Source organism: Pleurodeles waltl, chromosome 7, assembly GCF_031143425.1.
Source record: "Pleurodeles waltl isolate 20211129_DDA chromosome 7, aPleWal1.hap1.20221129, whole genome shotgun sequence".
Classification (NCBI taxonomy): domain Eukaryota; kingdom Metazoa; phylum Chordata; class Amphibia; order Caudata; family Salamandridae; genus Pleurodeles; species Pleurodeles waltl.
Genome location: NC_090446.1, coordinates 551,487,474 through 551,513,080, shown reverse-complemented (window position 1 = coordinate 551,513,080; position 25,607 = coordinate 551,487,474). Strand labels below are relative to the sequence as shown.

The 25,607-nt window shown below is 43.8% G+C and overlaps 1 protein-coding gene across 2 annotated transcripts in view; it reads left to right on the top strand.

The window, feature by feature from the left end:
* The window catches only part of LOC138304332 (integrin alpha-M-like), a 628,283-nt gene that overhangs the window by 285,315 nt on the left and 317,361 nt on the right, over positions 1-25,607 (top strand). For both annotated transcript variants that reach the window (XM_069244296.1, XM_069244297.1), the window contains exon 9: positions 14,951-15,092. In XM_069244296.1, the coding sequence (XP_069100397.1) occupies positions 14,951-15,092 (142 nt within the window). The remainder of the gene's footprint in view (positions 1-14,950; positions 15,093-25,607) is intronic.

The window sequence follows — 25,607 nt, the reverse complement described above, 5'->3', positions numbered from 1 at the left end:
CAAACAATAATAAATTACTTCAAACAATAATAAAATTAAATATAGCACAAGAAAAATCCCACACCAATTTAGAAAACAATAGTAATATTTCATAAATTATTTGAGACCAAAATGACAAAAATTCAATTTGTAGAACCAGAGATAAGAGATTTTAAAGATTTAAGTGAAATCAGTGCTTAAAAGCACAGGGGCAACTGTGGTTGTCTGTTTGTACTGGACCGGTGCAAACTGACAAGCTGGGGCTGACCACGATGGAGTTTGGGCCGGCTACAGGGACTAAGTTAGGCGCACTGAACAAAGTACCTTAAATCACAATGTGTGGACTGTGCGGTGTTGCTTTGCGAGGCTTCTTGTTGTCCAGCGTCAGTTCTGAGGAGCTGCAAGGTCCAAGATGCAAGGTCCTGCATCGGGTTGCGTCATGCAGCAAAGGTTGTGATGAAGCTGGATGGCAAGATCCATATTGATTCCGATGAGGCTGACAGATAGGCAGTGAGGCTTGGTGAGGCTTGGCGAGGCTTTGCATCACTTGGTGTCGATTCTGTTGAGGCTGGTAGCTGTATGGCAAGGCTCTGCATGACTCAGCATCATCGGGCATCTGTTCAGATGAAGTTTGTAGCTGTGCGGTGACACGTTGTGTGCCTTCGCACTGCTTCATGCTGGATTAGGTATAGACCACAGCTAGCCTGGCAAGGCACCTCTATCCCCACTTCCAAAGGTCAAATACTGGAGGGGTACCACTTGTGGGATTAGGGTTCACAACAAGCAGAGTCCAGATGCAGTTTTAAAGCAAGTTGGAGTCTTTTCTGTCTTTCACAGCTCCACACAGGTCCAGATATGTATTGAAGAGTTGAGTCTGAGGGTCCAATATTTATACTTGGTGCCAGCTTTAAAGTAGGAGAATCATCTAGAGCTTTCCGCGCCTCGGGGGTTCTTGGAATTTCCTGCCTCCCTGCCCTGGCTCCAGCTTGTCTGGGGGCACAATAGACTTGAGTGGCATCCTTTTGCTGAGGCAGAATCTTTGTGAAGCGTGGTAGATGATAGCTCCACCCCTTTAAGTCAGAGCTGGCCCATCCTGCTAACACCGATCCCCCCTTTGTCTCACTGTCTGGTAGTAATACACAAAGACCAACTGCCATCTACACCTAGTTATGTGCCTCAGAATACAGCCTGCAGGTACCAAATGGTTAGGACAAGACTGGCAAATTTTTAAAAGAGGCATTTTTAGAATTGTGACTTAAAATCCAACTTTATCACTAAAAAGTGATTTAGATAATAATTGGTGAGACACCAAACTCACAATCCTACTTGCTCCCAATAGAAAGTTATCCCTTATTAAATGTAAAAAGGTTACACAATTTTATCCTTTGGGAGAGGTAAGCCTTGCGTTAGTGAACAATTAATTTCAGAATTGTTCACTTCTAGGACTTGTAAAAGTGAAATGTGCATGCCCAACTTATTAATTTCACTTTACCCAACCTTATGGGCTGTTTAGGACCTACTTTAGGGGTGACATATATGTTTTACAAAGGAAGGCTTAGGTCTTACAAAGGGTTTATTTTGCCAGGTTGAAATGGCAGTTTTAAACTAGACAGGCTGCAATGCAGGCCGAAGACATGTTTAAAAGGGCTACTTAAGTGGGTAGGACAATCAGTGTTTCAGGACCACTAGTAGCATTTAAGTTACAGGACCTGGGTACATGTACTATCATTTTACTAGGTACCTGCAAGTAAATTAAATGAGCCAATTGGGTATAAGCCAATTCTACCATGTTACGGGAGAGAGCAGAAGTGCTTTATCTCTGGATAACAGTGGTAAAGAGTGCAGACATAAAAGACAACAAAAATGAGTTCAGGAAAAAAGGAGAGTTAAGGCAAAATGCTTAGGGATGACCCAGCAGAGATGGCCCAGTACAACAGCTGTGTGCTTCTAAAGAAAGATCCTTTAGGTCGGTGATCTGGGCAAAAATGAACAAACAGCATCTTTCACAGTTGTCAGATTGACTCACTAATTTTATGAGAATTTTATTCAAACTGGAAATGCCTTATGTGTGGAATAATTCCCTATGATACAAAACATTTAGACTATGGGCAAGAGAAAAGTTTAAGCTCTTATGTCTCAAACATAATATAGATGATTTTGAAGCTGAAAAGAGACCAAGTTCTGCTTGACTTCCTTACAAATCATACTCTTATGCCCTCCAAAACTCAGATCCAACATTCAATCAAAACTTTATGAGGTTCAGTTTTTGTAGTCTTTCTATAGCTGAGATTAGGGGTTGATGGAACAAGGATAAGATGTATTCTTTAGTAAAGTTGTGGACTATGAGGAGGAAAGTTGAAAGGTATGGGTTATTTAAGAAGCAACCTAAAAGTGTTGTAACACCTGTGTTTTAACCATATGGGAATCATAACAATTGATCAGGTTTTGAAGTGGAAGGGGTCCTGCAATGGGCCTGCCATTTGATGAGATTTCTTGACTCAGCACTTTAAAAGTTGTAAAGGAAAGCTCCGGTGGTGCATAATGAGGAATGAGACTCTGCTAAGGGAACAATTGAAAAACTTATTAAGACCAACAGCAGACTAAAATGTTAATGTAATATTGTACATTATATAATTAAATATTTAGATGTTTTTATTGTTCAAAAAATAGAGCAGTTTTTATCTGTCTACATCAATTTATTTATTGAGCAGGTTTTAATAAACTTCCATAAAATTGATTGGCCTGCCGTAAAGAAGGCTTTCGGTGCCATAGCACCTTTAGATCAATGCACTCCAAAATCTTCACCATTCACCACAGCATCCTTCATCACATAACTGTCCCATTTTGTTATAGTTGTGCTGCTACTGGTTTCAATGGTTTCAAATACAAAACCAAAACCCTATCTCTTGTTCATGATTCATACTCCTCAATCCAGCACATCACACATAAACCTAGATATTCCCTATACGTGGAATGGGCCACCACCTTAGAATAAGTCTGTGTTCTCCCACTTACATTAAGCACTGCTATTTCAGGAGCATTCAATCTGTTTGTTAAATCCAAGGTGCTGACATCAGAAATCCTCCAGAAGGAGACTAAGCACAACAACATCACCAGTTTCCCAGACAATTAATTTCTTCAAAGGTAAATTATCATTATCTGGCCAACTCTTTAGTAACCATAAACCTACACTGTATTCCACAAAGCAGAATAGCTAGGTTCCAGAAGTCTGTTACGACCAACACTTTCCGTTAGTTTACAAACCAAATCATTGAAACTTCATCTACCAAACAATGACATGCTGCAACTGCTGGCCTATATGCATTCACAGTTTGTTAACCTAAACCCTTACAATATATCTGTGTCATAAAATTAACTGCGTGAACTACAAGAGCTCCCACAGGATCCAAGCACCTTTCAATATATTAGTTGTTTCTTGATTTCCAAGCATCTCAGTATTATGTCATAATTGGTGAACTCAACATCTCTTTGGCCAACTCTAAAGCTTCTGTAGAAATGCATTTGACTCCCCAGGGACCTCTGAAACAATCCACATCACCCGTTGTAACTTACCTGCCATAATAATGTGCAGAAATGCTCCCTGTGAATTCTTCAGTAAGGACAGAAATATCAGAAGCACTAACGCTACATCTGCACTCATTGCCATTAGTCTTGAGAACGAAGCCTGTGCTGGTCACGTAGTAGTAATAAATCTCTGAGGGCCTCATTTACAAGGTCCTAGCAGCACACTGCACCACCGGAGCATCATTTTTTTTTAATGCTCCTGTGGCACAGCGTGCAGATCCATATATTCATGGCCATGCAATGCAACCCTGCATGGCTTTTCATTGCCTTGTAAATATGGCCCCCTGTGTTGCATAACTCTGCATGAAAGGGTGGTTCCAAGGATGTTTCTGTGGATGTTCCCTCTTAACACCCATAGAACCTGAGGGATTCTAATGCATTCCCAGATGTACGAGGCTCGGAATGCATCAGATTCCTACACCAGCTTATGGGTGGCATTAAAGTGGCGCAATGGGTAGAAATAACATTTCTCCCCATTTTTTGCTCCTTCTATGTGTGCTGCATTCTGCAGCACACCCAGAAATTGGAAAATACATTAATGATTGTTTATGTGCAGTAAGAGGTACTATTACACCATGGAGCAAGGGTGTCTGCTTTGGGGCTAGGCAGCAGTTTGTACAAAAGCACTGAGGAAAGTACAGGGATGCATCGTATTTTTGTAAATACAATGCATCCCTGCACTTTCAAAATGACGCAGCGTGGCACAGCAAGCTGGCTTGCAGCACCACACCGCCATTTCTTCATAAATGAGGGCCTGAGAATCATAGAGAATGAGGGCAAGGCATACACTCCCCTGACCAGCCACTCTTGCAAAAAAGCATTGCTTCCAATTCTGGGCCAGTCTCTAACTGAAAAATCTCTGATGCTGCCTTGTTACTCTTAAGGCCCTCTCTTGGCCTTCAGTTCCAGAAGCACTACTCTGTTGACCATCTACTAGCTCTAATTGACTAGGCAATTTGAATTCTAATTGACCACTACATTCATTTTCTCTGGTGACTGCTCTCCCTCACTGATATCTGATGATCCTAACAATAGTGTCAAAAGTCTTTGCTAGCTTTAACAGTTTCCTTGATCCCATACCTCTCTAGATTCACACAAAAAACACTGAAACACTGTTCATTCTCAAAAGACATGATAGGCCTACTACCTTCCAAACTCTTCACCACAAAGGACTCTGCCAAGAGCTCAAAGCAGTTGATGTGTCTTGTCCGCCCTGTCTTTGGTCCACTTCTCATCTGTCAAAAAAAACACTCCTGGCACCCCAACCTATCCAACTTGCATCTGATTGTTCGTTATATCTACTTTGTCTCCCAATATTGCATTGCCCTTCCAGATTCCTTACACACCAAAAATCTCCTTTGTTGTCTTTAAGTTTAATCTCACATGATAATCATACCACCAGCCTTTTCAATGGTAATCTCATTTCAATCTTTGAAGCAAGTGATAATGTAAAGGTGTCCGAAAAATAGCCTGGATTTTCAAGGGTAGCTGCCATTTGACCCTGGCTAAATCCTTCAAAGGGGAAGTCTCTTTACTCTGTAATTTCCTTACATCCTTCCTTATACAATGTATTATCTAGCCAGTGGAACTCAAGATGGAGCACCCTGAATCCACCACAAAACCAAAGAACTCCACTTTCCTTACTGGGTCCAACATTGACTTCTCTATGTCCACGATTGTCTTGAACACTGTGACAATACCTGGTTGTCCCTCTTCAATTTTTATCAAGTGCTTGCTTGCTGTTTCTTTTATCTCTTGCTTTTAGAAACTGTGAAGTTTTAGACACATGCATAAGTGTTAGCATCATGTAATGGGGGCTGACGTATTTTTGTGGTATATATTAAGCTTACTGCCATAATATTATGGATGCTTACAGTGAAAGCTGACATGTTTCTATTGTTTTAGTTATAGGGACAAATTATCTATATGTAAATCAAGACGCCACATTTAGTGCCAACCATGTTTTGTCTTGTTGGGACTTTAGTGTTGCCAAACCTAAGAACATAAGTTATAATTTGTGATCAGATACCATAAAAATCGAGGTATCTGACCATAATTTGGAGGAGTTTTGTGACAGAATTATGGAGCCAAAGGTTATGCTGGGTTGCAGCAAACACCAGCCTTGTTCAGGGTCTGCTCTGGGAGGATGCAGAAAAGTGGCACCCATCCCGGCACTGCTTATCATTCTCAGACAAGGGCGGTGATAAAGAATAGCTGAATAGCTATTTTTTACAGAGAGAGAGTATGTTATGCCATCCATCTTAAAAAACACAATTTATAGGCTTTCTATTTTCTGCTAACTTTTTGCATAGGGGATAAAAGTAGTGATAGGTTCTTAGTGACCATGTTAAGAATGTTAACACTGTTTTTGCTGCATTCGTTATCTCATCTTGTATGATTACCATTTATATTCTATGCAGCAGACTTGGATTTTAGAAACAAACATTGAAAGGTTTATCCCCCGATGCCCAGTGCTATTTGAGTGGGTTTGAAATTCCAGCTGCCGCTGTGGCTGGGGGGTGGGGCAAATCATGACAATATATAATACAAATACTCCAAAATATACTGTTATACGTTGCTTCGAAAGCATCTGATCTTGATCCATTAACAAGATAGTGTTCAAGTAAAAAATTCATCTGACTCCCCTCTACCTCAAATAACTGCTAGCAGGCCTCTAAAAGTTTGAAAAATACCACAGTGCAGATGAAACACCAACTGATCAACAAGTGAGTGCCTATCTGTCCTCCCATCTAAAGGCTAGGCACATGTGATACCCGCTGTGCATTGGAATCTTAAAGTAGGCATATTTGAATTCTAATCTTATCATCCAGTCTTGAGCTCAGAGGATATTTCTAAAGAGATGCATCCCTGACATTTTAAGGTGTTGAGACATCACCCTCTGATTGAAATCTTGCAAGTTTATTCTACTCTTATCCCTGAATCTAACATTATGGTCCTAATTACGACCTTGGCGGAGAGGATTACTCCGTCCCAAAAGTGACAGATATCCTGTTTGCCATTTTACAAGTTCCATAGGATATAATGGAACTTTTAATACGGCGGGCAGGATATTCGGCACAAATGTGACGGAGTAATTACCACCGCCAAGATCGTAATGAGGCCCTATATCTTTTTCTCCCTCATTAGGAATGAGTTGCTCACAAACACACCTCTGCAAAAAAAAAAAAACCTCCTCTGTTATTACTAATTTTCTTAACATTTCCTGGATCTACTTCCCTTCCAAAACTGTTCCTTCGTATGAAAAACATATATCTGTTGCGAAGGCTGTTCATGAATTGGTTTCTTCGGATATTCCACTTTGTAATCTTTCCCTGGCTCTAGTACCCAGGGATCCACCCATTTATATGATGCCTGTCACCCACCTTTGGAAGAGTGTAACTTGAACAGGAAGTTACACTTACCTGAAGTGCTGCCTGGGTTTTGAACCCTGGTGCATGTGTGCTTTTCCCTGCAACCTCTCCGATTGTTGAGGGTAGAAATCAGTGGCAACTTGAAAACTCCTTTACATTTCTCTTCCTCTGTTGAACTACTGTTGTTCCCGATAGATGTACTGAGGTACGCATTGGCCACGACTGGAAAAGCTGCCTTACCTTCTCCTAGTCCTGCCAAATCAACCCCCTGAAAAATACTTTCTTCTGTGCACCATGGCCGTTTTCCAAACTACTTAAAATTGTAACATATTCCTTATCAGAATTTAATTCAGCAGCAATAGCAGAATCAGCAATCCATATTGAGCACACAGTTTGCTTTATCCATCCTCATCAGAAATCAATAATGATGGCCCTAAAGTTTAATTTCTCTGGCCTATGGCTCCCCACATATAAAAAAAAGAAACAAAAAACATTATCCCTGGTGTCTATGGCCTAAAAATATTTTGCCCCCCCCCGGGGAGTGGCCCTTGCCTAGGAGATCGCTCCCCACATATAAAAAAAAAAGAAACAAAATAAAATATCCCTGGTGTCTAGGGGTTTTCTGCCCCCCCCCCCGGGGGCAGATCGGCCTAATTATATGAGGCCGATCTGCTCCCAGTGGGGGCAGAAATGGCCTAAAAATATTTTACCCCCGGGGAGCAGCCCTTTCCCAAGGGGCCGCTCCCCTTATGCGTAAGTATAAAAAAAAAATCCCCGGTGTCTAGTGGGCATTTCTGCTGCCCGATCGTATCGGTTACGTTCCTTGGCGCCTCAGCGCCACAGCCAAGGACGTAACCGTTACATCCTTGGCTGCCAAAGGGTTAATTGGGCATTAAATGTTCCAAAGAAAAACAAATTATAGATTGCAGCTGCCATTTTGTATCGATCTAACTGACTAGTTGTTGTGTTTCACCTATTCCGTCAGTTCATGACAAGGGCAGGCAGATGTGAGATAGAGGAGACGGAGGACGACAAGACAGGTCACGTTCCCAGGACCAAAAATGCAGTTGCCCCTCCCCCCCCCCAAAAAGGTAGTTTTGTATTTGATAATTTTGATGTCTCCAGATAGTGTTTTGAGGCATTTCCTTTCACAGGCACTAGGCCTACCCTCACAAGTGAGCTACCATTTTTATCAGGAGACTTGGGGGAACGCTGGGTGGAAGGAAATTTGTGGCTCCTCTCAGATTCCAGAACTTTCTGTCACCAAAATGTGAGGAAAAAGTGGGTTTTTTGGTCAACTTTTAAGGTTTGCAATGGATTTTGGGTAACAGAACCTGGTGAGAGCCCTATAAGTAACCCCATTTTGGATTTCCCTAGGTGTCTAGTTTTCAAAAAGGCACAGGTTTGGTAGGTTTCCCTAGGTGCCGGCTGAGCTAGAGGCCAAAATCCACAGCTAGGCACTTTGCAAAAAACAGCTCTGTTTTCTTTGGGAAAATGTGATGTGTCCACGTTGTATTTTGGGGCATTTCCTGTCGCGGACGCTAGGCCTACCCACACAAGTGAGGTACCATTTTTATCGGGAGACTTGGGGGAATGCTGGGTGGAACAAAATTTGTGGCTAGTCTCAGATTCCAGAACTTTCTGTCACCGAAATGTGAGGAAAAAGTGTTTTTGGGCCAAATTGGGAGGTTTGCAAAGGATTCTGGGTAACAGAACCTGGTGAGAGCCCCACAAATCACCCTATCTTGGATTTCCCTACATGTCTAGTTTTACAAAATGCACAGGTTTGGTAGGTTTCCCTAGGTGCCGGCTGAGCTAGAGGCCAAAATCTACAGCTAGGCACTTTCCAAAAAACACGTCAGATTATAATGTGAAAATGTGATGTGTCCATGTTGTGTTTCCTGTCGCGAGCATTAGGCCTACCCACTCAAGTGAGGTACCATTTTCATTGGGAGACTTGGGCGAACACAGAATAACAAAACAAGTGTTATTGCCCCATGGCTTTCTCTACATTTTCTCCTTCCAAATGTGAGACAGTGTGTAAAAAAGACGTCTATTTGAGAAATGCCCTGTAATTTACATGCAAGTATGGGCACCCCGGAATTCAGAGATGTGCAAATAACCACTGCCTCTCAACACCTTATCTTGTGCCCATTTTGGAAATACAAAGTTTTTCTTGATACCTATTTTTCATTCTTTATATTTCAGCAAATGAATTGCTGTATACCCGGTATAGAATGAAAACCCATTGAAAGCTGCAGCTCATTTATTGGCTCTGGGTACCTAGGGTTCTTGATGAACCTACAAGCCCTATATATCCCCACAACCAGAAGAGTCCAGCAGATGTAACAGTATATTGCTTTAAAAAATCTGACATCGCAGGAAAATGTTACAGAGTAAAACGTGAAGAAAAATTGCAGTTTTTTACCTCAATTTCAATATTATTTTATTTCAACTGTTATTTTCTGTAGGAAACCCTTGTAGGTTCTACACAAATTGCTGAATTCAGAATTTTGTCAACTTTTCAGAAATGTTTAGCTGTCTGGGATCCAGCATTGGTTTCACACCCATTTCTGTCACTAACTGGAAGGAGGCTGAAAGCACAAAAAATAGTACAAAATGGGGAATGTCCCAGTAAAATGCCAAAATTGCACTGAAAATGGGGTTATCTGATTTAAGTCTGCCTGCTCCTGAAAGCTGGGAAGATGGTGATTTAGCACCGCAACCCCTTTGTTGATGCCATTTTCAGGGGGGAAAAACCACAAGCCTTCTTCTGCAGCCCTTTTGTCCCATTTTTAAAAACAATAAAACATTTTCACTGTATTTTGGCTAATTTCTTGGTCTCCTTCTAGGTAACTCTCAAAGTCTGGGTACCTCTAGACTCCCTGGGATGGTGGAAAAAAGGCCGCAAATTTGGCGTGGGTATCTTATGTAGACAAAAAGTTATGAGGGCCTAAGTGCGAATTGCCCCAAACAACCCAAAAAAGGCTTGGCACCTGAGGGGGAAAAGGCCTGGCAGCAAAGGGGTTAAGCACGACAAAGAAGTCCCTAGTGGTAGCCTGTCCTCACTTTTTACTGAAATTTAGTTGGCTTTCCAGATCAGCTTACTCTTTCCATGATTTGCACGAGCCGAGCTTGCGCACTCTCAGGGGAAAACAAAAATGTCTCACACTGACAGAAATTCCAAAGCAGCACAAAATCAACTGTCTTTGTGCTCCCAACCGCCAATTCATCTGATATAAACCACCTCTGGTGGAACAAATCAGTTAACACCTGGAACAACAAAGCATTCGGGCCTCGCAGCAAGCATTATCACACAGTCCTTCCCAACCCATCAGCACGTCACTCATACCTCTTTTCACCCTCGACATCAATGCAGGCGCCCCACAACAATGAAAGGTTTTCTCAACAGTCTGCAATCAATACTGAAAAATCTATAAGCTTACTCTTTACAAATGAAACAAATATCTGACATGCATATGTAATCCATAGTAATAGAATCGTGTGGGAAAGCAACTTACCTCTCTACGAAGTAGCCTTACAACAGGCTGCATTCCAGGGTAAAAAGAGTGTGACTGTTAAGAAAGTTCTTTTGCTATGTGTGGTAAATTGAGTTGTTGGTTGAGTAGGGTGTCATTAGCCCTCTAGTATCGTGGCTCAAAAGCAGTCAGGCTTAACTTAGATGCAAGGTGTAAAGTTTTTATGCTGCACTCCAACACTAATAATGTGAAAACACAACACAAGAGTCTCTCACCAATTTAGGAAAATCTAGTAAATTCTAATAGATTATCTAAAAACAAAACATCACAAATGCAATTAGAAGAACTGGAGACATTGAATTTTAAAGATTTAGGTAAAAATAGTGCCTGAAAGCACAAAGCACTAACTATGGTTATCTAGTCATGTCGGACTGGACAAAGTCATACGTTCAGGCCAACTGCAATGGAGCTCAAGCCTAATAAAAGGACCAAGCTAGTCCAGATGAGAAATGTACCTTAAATCCTGGTTACGGAGCTTTACGCTGTGTAGCGACTGTCCTGGAAAGTGATGTAAGGTCTGTGTTGAAAATGTATTGCACAGCAGTGGTTCTGAGGAGCTGCGAGGGCTGCGATGCAGGCTTGCGTTGGGACTGCATTGCATTGTATTGCTTCTGATGAGACACTGTGAATAGCTGCATCCAGGTTGCATTGGGCAGTGTCATTTCTGATGGGACCACAGCTGGGCTGGCAGAGCACCTTTAGCAAGGTGGAGTCAAGGTGCAGGTTTCAAGATTGTTGGAACCCTTTCTTTCCCAGAGGCCCTGATCAGGAGGCTAACCATCTAGCCCTCTCAGTCACTCTTGTGGTCCCGGGCACAAGATGCATGCCCATTCCTTCTCACTCAGGCAGCAGGGAAGTCCTTCTTGCAGCAGAGCATCACAACAGTCCTTCTTCTGAGTCTTTCATAAGTCATGAGGGCCCTATTTTAATACCTGATGCTGTCTTTGAAGTAGAAGTTTCTAGAGATTCTCTTTGAAGTGTTTGGAATTTCCTGCCTCCCTGTCCAGGATTCAGCCTGGATAAAGGCACAAAGAGCTAGCATGAAGTTACATGTGTAAAGGTGTGAGCACAAGCTGTTGACTCGTAATAGGATTGGGGCCAGTCCCCCCCTTCATCCTGTCAGTAATGGACCATCCTGGCACACCTAATTCCAACTTCTACCAACACTCTGTCATATGACCCAGCAGGCTTTTGAGATCAAACAGTTAGGGCAGGAAAATGCCAATTTTCCAAAGCTTCTCAGATACCAAACATGAATGTTCTTTCTGTTCCCAATCAAATGTAAACACATATTAAATATAATAAACAAATCCAATGCTATCCTATGGGAGCAGTAGGCCTCACAGTAGTGAAAAACAAATTTGTCACTGCAAGGACATGTAAAACTTAAAAATACATTTCCAAACATCTAATTACAAAGCACTCTGCTCTATGGGCTCTTTAGAGCCTATCTAATGGATGATATATGTATTAAAAGGTGGATTTAAGGCTTGGAAATGGAGTTGTTTTACCAAGTCAAATTGACAGTTTAAAGATGCCAGCAAAACTTCAATAGCAGACATATTTTAAGGGGCTACTTAAGTGGGTGGCACAATCTGTGCTGCAGGCCCACTGGTAGCATTTAATTTGCCAGCCCTGGGTATATGGCATACCATTTTACTAGGGACCAATTAGTAAATTAAATATGCTTATTAGGTGTAATCAGCACCGGCTGCCATTAAACAGGGTGGTGGGGCTGGGGGATAAAAAAAAAGAAATAAAAAAAGAACACTTTTCTGCTCTATCGGGAGACGGGTTCGTCTCTCCTCCAACCTCGTCCTGAGCAGCCTCGTCCTCTTCCAGGCTGCACACAAGCTCTCACACTCCCCTAAGCCAATAACGATGCTGTTGTCGCTAGTATGACAGCAGCATCGTGACTAGTGTGAGTGGCCTGATTCGGCACTCAGTGAGGGAGTAGGGCCCTGTGCACTTTCTCCTCCCGGCTGTGTAATACAGCTGGGAGGAGAAATGCTAAGTGCGTTTGCCTGTTTGGCCAGCCTAAAACGGCCCGCCAAACAGACATGCACACATATGGTGTACATACCACTCCTCTTAAAGCCCTCCTCCAGCCCAGCCCCTCCCTAGCCTGGTTCCAGATGAACAATGAAATGATAATAACATTGTGCCTTAGCAGAGGAACCGCCGCTGGGTGTAAGCCATTTTACCATGTTTTACAAAGTGGGCAAAGCACTTTAGCACTGGTTAGCAGTAGTAATGTGTACAGAGTCCTAAGACCAGCAAAAAAACGATTTCTGGAAAATAGAAGGGTGAAGCCAAAAGTTTGGGGGAAAACCACCCTAAGCATGAATGGTCTAATACTATGGTATTGTACTTCTTGAAGAGAACTGCATTGAAGCAGGCAACACATATTCAGAGCCTTTGGTCTTGATATGAAATCTAATATAATGAATCAATGAAACTTCCTCTGTTTTGTATGCGAGCTATTCAAACTACTTTAACCCTCATTACATATTCACGGCAAAATTCCAAAACCCCTCTGCAAACTAGAGTTTACACATGGATCTTATCAGAATTAGAGGTTATGTGAAAATTATTAGACCCTTGCAGTTTTCCACTCAAACATTCCAGCAGGTCAAACCTGCTGAAATAAATTGTGAGAAAAAAGGCAGAAAAACCCAAAACATTCAAAAGTCAGTTGATAAATTCAATTCTGCATGTTAGGCCTCATTTCCAAGCTGAAAACCTGTAGTAAGAGTCGTTTATCATTACTGGGTGAAAACCTCCTTAAGGCATAATGGTATTTACTGGTTTTGTAATTACCTCACTCTGCCCCTCACTACCTGGAATTATAGTCTTTTGTATTTCCAGAATGCAGAAAAGGTTATGCTCAAAGTTAGAAAAAGACCTTGATTACAAGTTAGACGGAAAAGGTGAGGTATGTACTACATGTAGTAAATACAAATATCCTGGAGTGAGGTATTAACCATGTGTGGTAAATACCGCTTATTCTGACTTTTTCACTTACAAATGAGGCATGCCATGCTGAATTGGTAGATAACACACCATATTTTGTGTATTTTTCCTTTTTTATAAGCCTTTCTCCCTGTAAAATCATGGCAGTTTTGACCGCCGGAATTTGTCAAGTCAAAACTGCGAGGGTGTGATAATTATCACACAACTTGCCATCTGTGTATAGCATATGTTTGCACAGAAATCAGAATTGAGCCTTGCATGTTAGGGTTAGTGTGTTTTTATACTTGCCTAACGCTCCGAGCTTAGGGGCATATTTATACTCTGTTTGCGCCGGATTTGCGTCGTTTTTTTTTTTACGCAAAGCTAACTCCATATTTATACTTTGGCGTTAGTCCGGTCTAGCGCCAAAGATCTTGGAGTTTGCGTCATTTGTTAGCGTGGACACCTACCTTGCGTTAATGATATGCAAGGTAGGCGTTCCCTTCTAAAAAATGACTCCAAGGCATGTGCGCCTTATTTAAACTCCCGTGCAAAAATGACGCACGGGAGTGGGCGGGCCTTAAAAAATGACGTCCAGCCGCTTTTGCGTCATTTTTTAACGCCTGGTCAGGGCAGGCGTTAAGGGACCTGTGGGCTCGGAAGGAGCCCAGAGGTGCCCTCCCATGCCCCCAGGGACACCCCCTGCCACCCTTGCCCACCCCAGGAGGACGGCCAAGGATGGAGGGACCCATCCCAGGGAACTTAAGGTAAGTTCAGGTAAGTATTTTTTTATTTTTTATTTTTGTGGCATAGGGGGGCCTGATTTGTGCCCCCCTACATGCCACTATGCCCAATGACCATGCCCAGGGGACATAAGTCCCCTGGGCATGGCCATTGGGCAAGGGGGCATGACTCCTGTCTGTGCTAAGACAGGAGTCATTTCAATGGGGGTTGGGAGTCAAAAAAAATGGCGCAAATCGGGTTGAGGCCAATATTTTGCTTCAGACCTGACTTGCCCCATTTTTTGACGCCCAAGCTCCATTTTCCCCTACGCCGGCGCTGCCTGGTGTGGGTCATTTGTTTTGACGCACACCAGTCCGCAGCGCCGGCTAACGTCATTCAATAAATAAGGCGCCCCGCATGGCGCTTTGGAATGTCGTTAGCCGGCGTTAAATTTTTTGACGCACAACTGCGTTGGCGCAGTTGTGCGTCAAAAAGTATAAATATGGCCCTTAGTGTTGATTCTTTACGGTACGCTATACAAAATCCCTGTGAAGTAGATACCCAAAAATAGGTGTTCACGATACAGCAGTAAGATCTGATGGTCTGGTACATTCTGCTAGCCAAAGGAATGTCATTCTAAAATGTTTTTTTTCTCATAGCTCGTTGTATACAGAGAGAGTGTCAAAATGTATGATATACCGCGTATGAAAATACCACATAGTTGCAGCTGAGGTGTAGATAATTAAGTATGTTCGCGCCAAGGCCGTGCTTTACTGGTTTTATTTTTTTTCCGACTCAAAGGTGGGATCCGCATTTTCAAAACCTAAAGCCCTGGAGGAGCTACGAACCATTGCACCACAAAGTAATGTCTTCCAAGTCGGCAGCTTCCAAGCGCTCAACAGCATTCAGAGGGAACTACAGGACAAAATCTTTGCAATTGAAGGTAAGGTTCTAGCTACACAGACCAAACCTATTTCTACAGTTGTGGAGATGGAAGACTTATTTTTTTAACTCAATGACCATACCAAGGGCTTCATTCACAAAGGTAAACTTACAGTTTTGTGCAAGTTTACGATTGTTCGCTATTCACAGGTGTATTTTAGGAGTAGTATCTTTATGCGATCGGAGTCTCGGCACATAAACAGACATTTCTTTTCATGAGCTGATACTTTGCAGTCCTAAAGATACTACTTATAAAATTCCTTTGTGAATAGTAAATAAATCATAACTTTCAAAAAAGTTTACGTTTTCCTTTGTGAATAAGGACCAAAGACTATCTTTATGTTCTTCATCTAAATTATTTTGCGTCAGGTTTGCATCACTTTTGTTGCATAGCCCTGACACAAAATCATTTTTGTCATTTACTAAGTCACACGAAGCCATTTTGAGTGGCTTTTTGTGACTTAGTAAAATACAAAGTAGCACAATGCAACACTTCTGGGACCGCACCTATACAGAAGGAATGAGTGCCAAACTCCATTGCAAGGAGACCTGCCGTGCATTTTCTCCAGACTCCCAAAACATCCTGCACTTACCTATGGTCTGCCCCCTCAGCTCCAGGAACCCTTGCAGTTGAACCCAGAGATATAACTGCACATCTCCAGAATACCTCAAGTGCACCACAGCCTCTCTCCCCTTCTGGTCTGTCTTTGACATCCCAAGAGAAACTTCCATAATCTCTAATCCTCACTGAATGTATACCATTGCATTTCCCCCAACACACCATCCCCAAACCAGTTCCACAACCCAAAAGCCAAGAAAAACATCAACACAAACACTACTCTCAATAATTGTGCCTCCCAGGTGGATGCACAGGCAACTCTACCCTACCACATCAATGCCCTGAGGACTCCAATAGAGATCTGCCTCCTGAGCAGGGGCATCCTGCCATACACCCTTGACCAGCCACCCAGCAGCCTCCTGCCCAGCTCATCTCCACATGGAACATAACATTTCTCATCTCAAAATAGAAGGCAGTTCCCTCACATTTCCCTCCAACTGTCACAGCCAATGAACCACTCTTTACCTGAACCAGCAAAAACTCCACCATGTCTTCCGCCCCCTGTCATTCCGTCATCGCCAGAACACCAAGAACTCTTTCCAACCCTGCTGGTACATCCTTCTCGTATAATCTGCTACAGAATATTCCACTAATAAATATGCCTTTGCAGGTCAAAGTCCCACAACTTCTCTGGTACACAGAGGCCCATCTTTGCTACTTCCAAGGCCAACAGACTAGACAGCAACACCCACAACAGCAAGGAACTATTTGGCATCGTCAAAGAGCTCTCCAACCCGACGCCGAAAACAACTCCATCCCTCCCTCACAGGACCTCTGCGACTCCCTCGCAGCCTTCTTCCACCACAAGTTCACCGACATCTACAACAGCTTCACCACAACCAACTCGAACCCCCCACCGGAACCCGCCACCGACAACACCACCATCCACACCTGGAACCCAACCTCCACTGAGGAAACCACCCGCGTCATGAACTCCATCCACTCAGGATCACCATCCGACCCCTGTCCGCACCACATCTTCAACAAAGCCGACAACATCATCGCACCCCACCTCCGAGACGTCATCAACACTTCTTTTTCCACCGCCACCTTCCCGGAGAACTGGAAGCACGCTGAACTGAACGCCCTCCTAAAGAAACCAACAGCAGACCCCACCGAACTCAAAAACTTCCGGCCCATCTCGCTCCTACCGTTCCCCGCCAAAGTGATCGAGAAAATCGTCAACGCTCAACTCACCACCGCCCTAGAAACCAACGACTCACTCGACCCCTCACAGTTCGGCTTCAGAGCTAACCACAGCACCGAGACCGCCCTCATCGCAGCCACGGACGACATCAGATCCCTGACCGACAAAGGAGAAACCGTGGCCCTCATACTCCTGGACCTCTCTGCAGCATTCGACACGGTCTGCCACCGCACCCTGATACGTCGCCTAAGCAACGCCGGCATCAGAGGCAAGGCCCTGGAATGGATCACCTCCTTCCTCTCCGGAAGAACTCAGAGAGTCCGCCTCCCCCCCCTTCAGATCCACGGCTACGGAGATCATCTGCGGCGTCCCCCAGGGATCCTCCCTCAGCCCCACCCTCTTCAACATCTACATGACCCCCCTGGCGAACATCGCACGCAAACACGGACTCAACCTCATATCCTACGCAGACGACACCCAGCTCATCCTATCCCTCACCAACGACCCCACCTCAGCAAGAACCAGACTACACGAAGGCATGAAGGAAGTAGCGAACTGGATGACAGACAGCCGGCTTAAACTGAATACAGAGAAAACGGAGGTCCTCATCCCTACACCTACCGCCTGGGACGACTCCTGGTGGCCTCCCGCCCTAGGCAGCACTCCCCAACCCACCGACCACGCACGCAACCTCGGTTTCATCCTGGACTCTTCCCTCTCCATGACCAGACAGGTCAACTCGGTGACCTCAGCATGCTTCAACACCCTACGCATGCTCAGCAAGATCTTCCGCTGGATCCCCACCGACACCAGGAAGACCGTCACCCACGCCCTCGTCACCAGCCGCTTGGACTATGTGAACGCTCTGAACGCCGGCATCACCATCAAGCTGCAGAGGAAACTTCAACGAATCCAGAACGCCGCTGCACGACTTATCCTGAACATACCCCGCCACAACCACATCTCCGGACACCTGAGGAAACTCCACTGGCTCCCAGTCAACAAGAGGATAACCTTCAGACTCCTCACCCACGCACACAAAGCCCTGGACAACCGCGGACCAGAACTCATCAACCACCGCATCTCCTTCTACACTCCTCCTCGCACCCTACGCTCGACCGGATAAGCCCTGGCAGCCGTACCACGCATTCGCAAAGCCACCGCCGGAGGCAGGTCCTTCTCTTACCTAGCAGCGAAGACCTGGAACTCCCTTCCCAGCCACCTTCGCGCCATACAAGACCACCTTCACTTCAGAAGGCAGCTCAAGACCTGGCTCTTAGAGCATTGACCCCCCCCCACAGCGCCTTGAGACCCTTACGGGTGAGTAGCGCGCTTTATAAATGCGACTGATTGAATCCATGGTACCTCACCCACTTTAAACAAGAGAGTGCGTCAGCTACCCAGTCATCCATATGCCAATGTGCCTTGCCTGAAATAGAACATTCCTTTCCAAACAGAAACAACTTTCAGTACCTTTAAGACCCACTCATATGATGCAGTAATCCCATTCACCACTTGCACTATCGCAGAGTTGTCCGGCACAAATTTCACTTGCACGTAACACAGCTAACCTTCACACAGTCTCACCTCAAACAGCAATGTAAACAACTCCAGGTATGCAATGCTGTGGCCCTTGTCTTTCCATGCCAGAGTCCAGCTCTCAGCACACCACCGCCTGTTCCAATATATTCCAAAACGCAGCCACACCAGCAACACAGAGTGTTTTTCCACCTTCCATGTTAACAGGTCATTGTGCCCTCAGATGACCACCATATTATACACAGCCAAGAAGTGCTTTCATCCTCATGTCCTCCTTCACCGTCTGGGTCACCTGAATACTGTGATGATGTTTTATGACCCCATATTACAAATATACTGCTCCTGCAAAACACCCACTTTGGTCCAACCACTCAGCATGTAAAATGTAAGTGCACCAGCCCTTTCTGCACCAATCACACCTCGCACTTCTCCCTCTGCAATACCTCATCTAGTAAACTGTTCACTTCTGCCAATTTTTCACCTGGGAGCCTGGACACCATTGTCACTGAGTCAAACACAATGGGCAAAAATTTCAACCAGGTCAATAGAACCTCTGTCTTTTCCACTTCCAAATGAATCCCACGTCTCTCAGCCCTCACCTCCAGAGTTTTCATCAGCTGTGCACATTCCTCCATGGCCACTATCCTGTCACTGTGAAAAGAAATAATCTATGTAATGCAATACCTGCTCTGAGGCTGCTAATTACCTTACCACCCATTCCAAGAAAACACTGAATGCTGCACTGGTACAAAACACCCCATGGCATCCCCTTGTCCACAAAATACTGTACCTCAAACAAGGAAAAATCTGCTGGATGCACCAGCAAAAGGCAAAAAGCTGATTTAGTATCTCAGCTCCCACACCACAATTCCACACCAGCCTATACAACACCATAATTCCACCTGATCGATCAGTTCATCCACAGAGGCCCCTTCCGGCCAATACAAGTGGTGTATCTGCCTGTACTTCCCCACTGTCTTCTTTTGCATCACCCCCAAGAAGGATACCTCCAGGTCATCGCTAGTGGGGTAGAGAAAGGTCTCACCATCCTGCCCTGGAACACCCCCTTCAACAATTTCTCCCATACCAGGTCTTCCATTTCCATACAGGCCTGTAAAATATCCACCCACCAGCTCACTCATATAGGCTATTTGGAAACCAAAATAAAAACTGGCCCATAGGAAAATTGCTGCCGCCCCAGAGTACACTTTCAACCAAAGCATCATAGCTTCCGATTTAAGCAGAGTATCTGTCCTCTGCTGCCACTCCCTTTCTATCCCCCTGCCCCTTCCTGTCAGAGTGTGATTACCGCAGGTGTGCACTGCAACAAGACGTTCCAGCCGCCCACTTGGGACAACTATGGGAAAACTTGAGGGGCATTCCTTTGATAAAGTTCCAGCATGTCCTTTTGGGAACTTGCCTGCTTGCACCTCCCGGGTGAGGCATTTCGGAATGGACTGGTAGGGGATAGGCAGACAGCTTGCTGTATGCATAAACTGCACCTGCCTACTAAGCATCATGTACTGCAGCCGGAACTCCTGGTCAATATCCCCCCACATCTCACGGATTGGCCGTGAACAAGGTGTAATGCTGAAACGCGTTGGAGTTGTTTTGTTTTGCTGTTAAATAAATTAGTGATCTTTTGTACGGAGGCGTCCTGGTTCTCTTGAAATTCAGAGAGCGTGTTTTTTATAATATATTTATATATACACATGATATTCCGGTATCACTATGTGTTTGTAGATGGTATTTCCTCATACAAGTGCTGGAGGGAGGAAAAAGGAGGCAGAGGAAACCCTCTACGCTATTTAGTTCTTTTCCAGATCCTGCTTTGTGTCATATGCATCAAAGGACGGGCCAAGAAAGGGCCCATCTGCGCCAGTTCACATCCAAACGAGGCCTGGTTGGGCCCCGTCTCTTCATCTTAATTTAAAATAGGTAAAAGGAAAGCAGCTACAGTATACAGCTGACTTCTGACTTCTGCAGTGGGTTTCCTAAACAAAGAAATGACTTCACTTGAATGGGATCATTAAGTAATGCTTCTGAAGTAATTCACAGGTTGTATCCAAGCAATTGCCATTGTTAATACTGATATTCAATGCACACAAAAGTGGCTAGGGAAGGCAACACACATAGGTAGCACCTCGTGATGCACCCTTTGACAAAAGTGTGACTACAGGGGGCAGTGCCCTTTTCCCAGACATGAAGCCCAAGACCCATTAACTCTGGGTTTTTAAGACTGATACAACCTTAGGTAGCCCTGATTGGATTCTGTGTTTCTATTCACAGACTTTGACTATCCTATTAGTTTCACACTTTCCAGTTTTGATCTAGATAGGGATCCTCAGCCCTGATGAATGCCCTAGACCTGTTGAGGTTTGAAAAAGATTTAGAAACATGTTGGCTTATTTACAGATGAGTTGACCCATTATACTCAATCCCATCATTTCTACTTCATTTTTAACTATATTACTAGACACCATAATAAAGGTGAATTACAGATAGTCCACTAGGTATTTTTAGGTATCTGGATCACAGTATTGTCCAGTGAGCTTTATATAAGAAACTTGCTCTACGAGGTCCGAACCAGATGGTTCAGTCCGCCCTGGCGACATTGTTCTATTAGGGTGGGTAGAGGTGGTCTATGATGAAGCAGGACAATATTAAGTGTGTAAAACCACCTCTTCCATAAAGGAAACTTTTCTCCTACTCTTACTCACAGAGTGATACTTGGGGAACCATGGGTATATCCCAAGTAGGGTTTACCTTGGATTAAGTCATCCTTGTCTATTAGAAGGAAGGGTTTGGATTATTTTGGGTCTGTCTCATATAGAGACACCCAGCCGAGCCTAGTTCCCCCTCCACAGCTTTTGTGTGCATAGATTTACCTCAGGAACAAGTGTGGTGGGGTATGTTCCTCTCACCTCTCTCTTTGTGATAGGCAGTATTAATACTCGACTAGCTAAGGGAACAATGAACCTATATATTTCTATACGTTACACTGCTGAAGCCAAAATACATAGCTATGCTTCCTTAGACTCAAAGGTCTTGTTAGCTCCAGACAAGAAAAATAAAAATTATTCTGTTAGTAGTTTGCCATCTGGTTCCAAAAAACATGCCCAGCTTGTGGTATATAGATACATTCTTTAGTGCTGAAGCCCTCGCAGGAAATTTAAGTGTCCAAGAGTCCATCAAATACACTCAATACTCTAATTGTTAACTTAACAAACAGCTTTCAGCAATTGAAATTAATGTTTCTCTATTTTTTTCAAGTTTACATTCTTCTGGTATTATAGGCCACACCAGGAATTTCAAATGGCATTTCCCATTCTTTGCAGGCTGCTACATTGCCACAATCACATACCTTCAAACCTCCTATACCTACTCCTTTATCTATCTCCCACCTCATTTGCTACTTGTAACTCATCTTGCTCTTGAAGCTACCCCTTATATTTTGGCCTTAACCAGTTCTCTCCATTGAATTATTTTGAAAATGTTCCTCAGTTTAAAAATCAAAGCTGTCCAATGTCTTGATCATCAGATAGGTGGTGGAGGTTCTAAGGAAATGAGAATAGTCAGACACATGGCATCGGTTAGTTCTGGAGACAAAACATTTCCTGGGGACTGCACTGCTGTTAATTTCAAACAAGAGTAGCCTGTTGGGAATATTGTCTGTAAATTAACTCACACCCACTCTTGTTCAGTACAATTAGGGCTTTTTCATTGGGTTTCTTTATCTTGTCCACAATGTACAGACAGGTTAAGCTGTGCCTGTGATTCAGCCTCCAACCTTCCACTCATAGTCAATGTGGTATCCTTACTTTAAATAGGCTTGAGCTTCTGGCAGATTCTATGAACCCACCTATCCAGAATTACTTGGGCATCCCTACCTCAAACAGTTTTGAAACCTTGACAGAGTTGAAGATAAATTATTGTCATTACTTGACCATTCTCACAATGGCAAGCACTGGAAGGTCTGATGTTGTTTTTCCCCCTTTATATCTGGTGGTTTAAATGAGGGTAATCTGGAGATGCTCTCATGAAATATCACCATTATTCAAAGAAAGAAAGATAACAATAACTGAACATCTATTATTAAGCATTACAGTATTGTCTGCCTGCAAAAACATGGTTCTAAATGATTATTGTTAGATGGTTATTCCTCCTGTTTCATTCCAACAACTTCTTCTCATGCAGAAAGAGCTAAAGGGGGACTTTTGACCGTGATTGAACTCTCTCTTAACTCTAAAGTAACTCCTGTGAAGGCCTTTCCTTCCAATTTTCAAGCTCTGCTGCTACAGTTCAGAAGTTACATATGTTACTTTATAAGTTTTTACAGTGCTAACTTCAATCAATATAATTCAAGTATTATCAATACTCTGGATACATTCTTGACAAATTGCAGGAATTGTATGAACTTTCATTTGTCTATTTTTTAATGCAGAGTTTTAATTTTCTTACTGTACAATCAGTAGGTTTTGACCTTCATTTTAGTAGAATCTCTCATGAACTGTGGGGCCATGATGACAAACATATATTCCCATGTGATAGAATCAAACGCCTTAGCAGCATCTGATAACACGTCTGCTGCCTGTAGAGAAGGATCTAACTGATGAAGCAATGCAAATATTGTACGCAGGTCATATGCAATGTAAGGGATGGAATGAAACTGAATTGATGCCGTATGACCAGAAAAGTGATCATTTTTGCATTTATATTTATAAAAGATAGTGGTCTATAGGACTCACAAACCTCAGGAGATCTATCTGGTTTCAGTAGTGTCACTATTAAGGCTTCACGAACAGAGGGGGGCACTGTCTGTTTTTGATACGCTTCCTCATACTTGCAGTGTAGGTGTGGAACTAGAAGTTCTGTATGTCTTTTTTTAAATTCTCCAGTCATTCTGTCCATCCCAGGGGGCCTTGCTGTTTGGGAGGGATCGTATTGTCTCCCTAATATGCTCCACTGTGAAAGGCTGCAGAAAATATTCACACTGTTCCCGAGACAGCCACACCACAATATCATTAAGTTACTCCTCTATATCAACCTGTGCAGCTGTATCCCAAGTTTTTTATAATTCAGCATAGAACCTCTGAAACGCTGTGAGGATGGAAGGCTGTGCACCTGAATCTTTTATCTTTACTATGTGTTCCTGTCCCTTGTGTCCTAAGTTTAGCAGTCAGGCTGTGCCCAGGCTGATCCTCCTCACCATACGCTCATGCCATAAGTTATTTTGAGAGGAACTGTGATTTCTGCTCTGCTAAGTCATGAAATTCTGTGAGATGCTCGGGGATTTTGACAAGTGCTGTCTGCTTTGACCGGAGTTCATATTTGCGCTCTAGGGATTGCAGCTTTGCTTCTGTGTTTTGGATTTGCTTACAAATTGCCTTTAGCACTCTGGCATGTATTCTTACACAGACCACCTGAATCCTGACCTTGAAGGCCTCCCACAGAGTGTCCATTCCAGTCACTGACCCCTCATTTGTGGTAAAATAGTTGATAATTGCCCATAGCACCACCTCCATGAACACTGCAGCAAGGAGCGACGGTGCATGGGTCTTCACGTAAAAGGAGTAGGGGCCACACTTGGTAGCGTGATGTGCAGCAGCACAGGGAGTGATCCAACAAAGTTTTAGACATGTGTTTGACCGCCGTTACCCATAGGAAGGTCTCCTTTGATATCAACCTGTAATCTAATTGAGACCATGTTCGTGCACTGAAGATACAAATGTGCCCTCTTTTAAAAATGGATGTCGGAGGGACCAAGCATCTACTTGCACATACTCCTCCAGACCCTCTCGGAAGACAGTGGCAGTTTTTTTGCTGAGCCAGTCAGTAAGGGTGGAACTATCCACCATGGCATCCAAATAGGTATTCATATTCCCTCCCCACAATATTATAGCCACTGTCAAAGTGTGTAATTGCATCCACACCGATGTGAAGAAGTCAGGTTCATCTACATTGGGGGTGTAAGTATTGATGAGAGTGAAGGGGGTGCAATACAAAAAGCCCTGCACAATTGTCAGATGGCCCTGATCATCTATCACTGACTGTGGAACTTTGAAGGGGACCCTGTGCTTAATTAGTATTAAGACGTCTTGGGCATATGAGAAATAAGACAATGGCAATCTGTACACTGCCCAGCGAGTACCCACTATTTTGTTTGTGTTCGGTGTTAAGTGAGAGTCCTGGAGGAATGTGATATATATGTCATGCCTGTTCAAGTAATTAAGAACCAGCCTTGTTTTACTGGGGTTATTAAGCTAAGATAAAAGGTTTACCTGACCCTCTCTTCTGGCCATCTCAGTGTCATTTGCACGCTGGATTCAGTGTGTGATATCCTGTGAGTTGCATTATGTAGGTAACTGACAATATTATGGGTGACATTTAGGTAGTGCAGTAAAAAACTGAACATAACCCCTCCCACCCACACTGCTAAAGACATTCCTCCTTAGAACAGGCAACAATGGACATAACATCATATAGCAGACAGTCTGAATTAAGAAAGTTCTGTTTAATAAAACCATTTGGGGAGCACTCTCTCCGGGGGTTGTCTAGCTCACAGTGCGTCCAGGTAACAATAGATGGCGGTGAAGGTTCAGAGACTAACCAACCTAGGCCTCATTTGTATGATGAAGGAGGGCATTCCAGCACCCAGCAGAGGTTCACACTGCCATCGTCCCTCCGTGTAGCTCCGTACAGCCTCCAGCAGGCAACTGAGGAAGCCATGCTTACATAATGGTTTACATTTCCTCCTCCTCAAGTGGTTCATCCATGGGCCGATCATGTTTGCGTGGAGTTAAATTCCGTAGGAAGTCCTTCACTGCTTCTGGTGTGTTGAAGATGCTCTGCTTCCCCTCGTAATCCACACAGTTGGGTACAGCATGGCGTAGTGTATTTCAGACTTTTGAAGTTGCTCATGATGGACTGTCGGGGCACCATTGTAAAATCTGGGTAAAATGCTATCTGGTTCCTCTGCTAGCTGATGTTTTGCTTTTCATGCACCAACTGAAGTACTGTGTCTCTGTCTTGATAATTTAACTGCTTCCCTATGATCGACACCGTATCGCACCCTGGGGAGGCCACGACATGAGGGAATCTTCCTGCACCCCTTCACCTCAGGCTGCAATGCCACCAGGCCTCAGCTTGTTTCATTTTACTCTATTAGTATTGGGAGGGGGACCTACCGCTGCTGTATAGTCCCAGGCCGT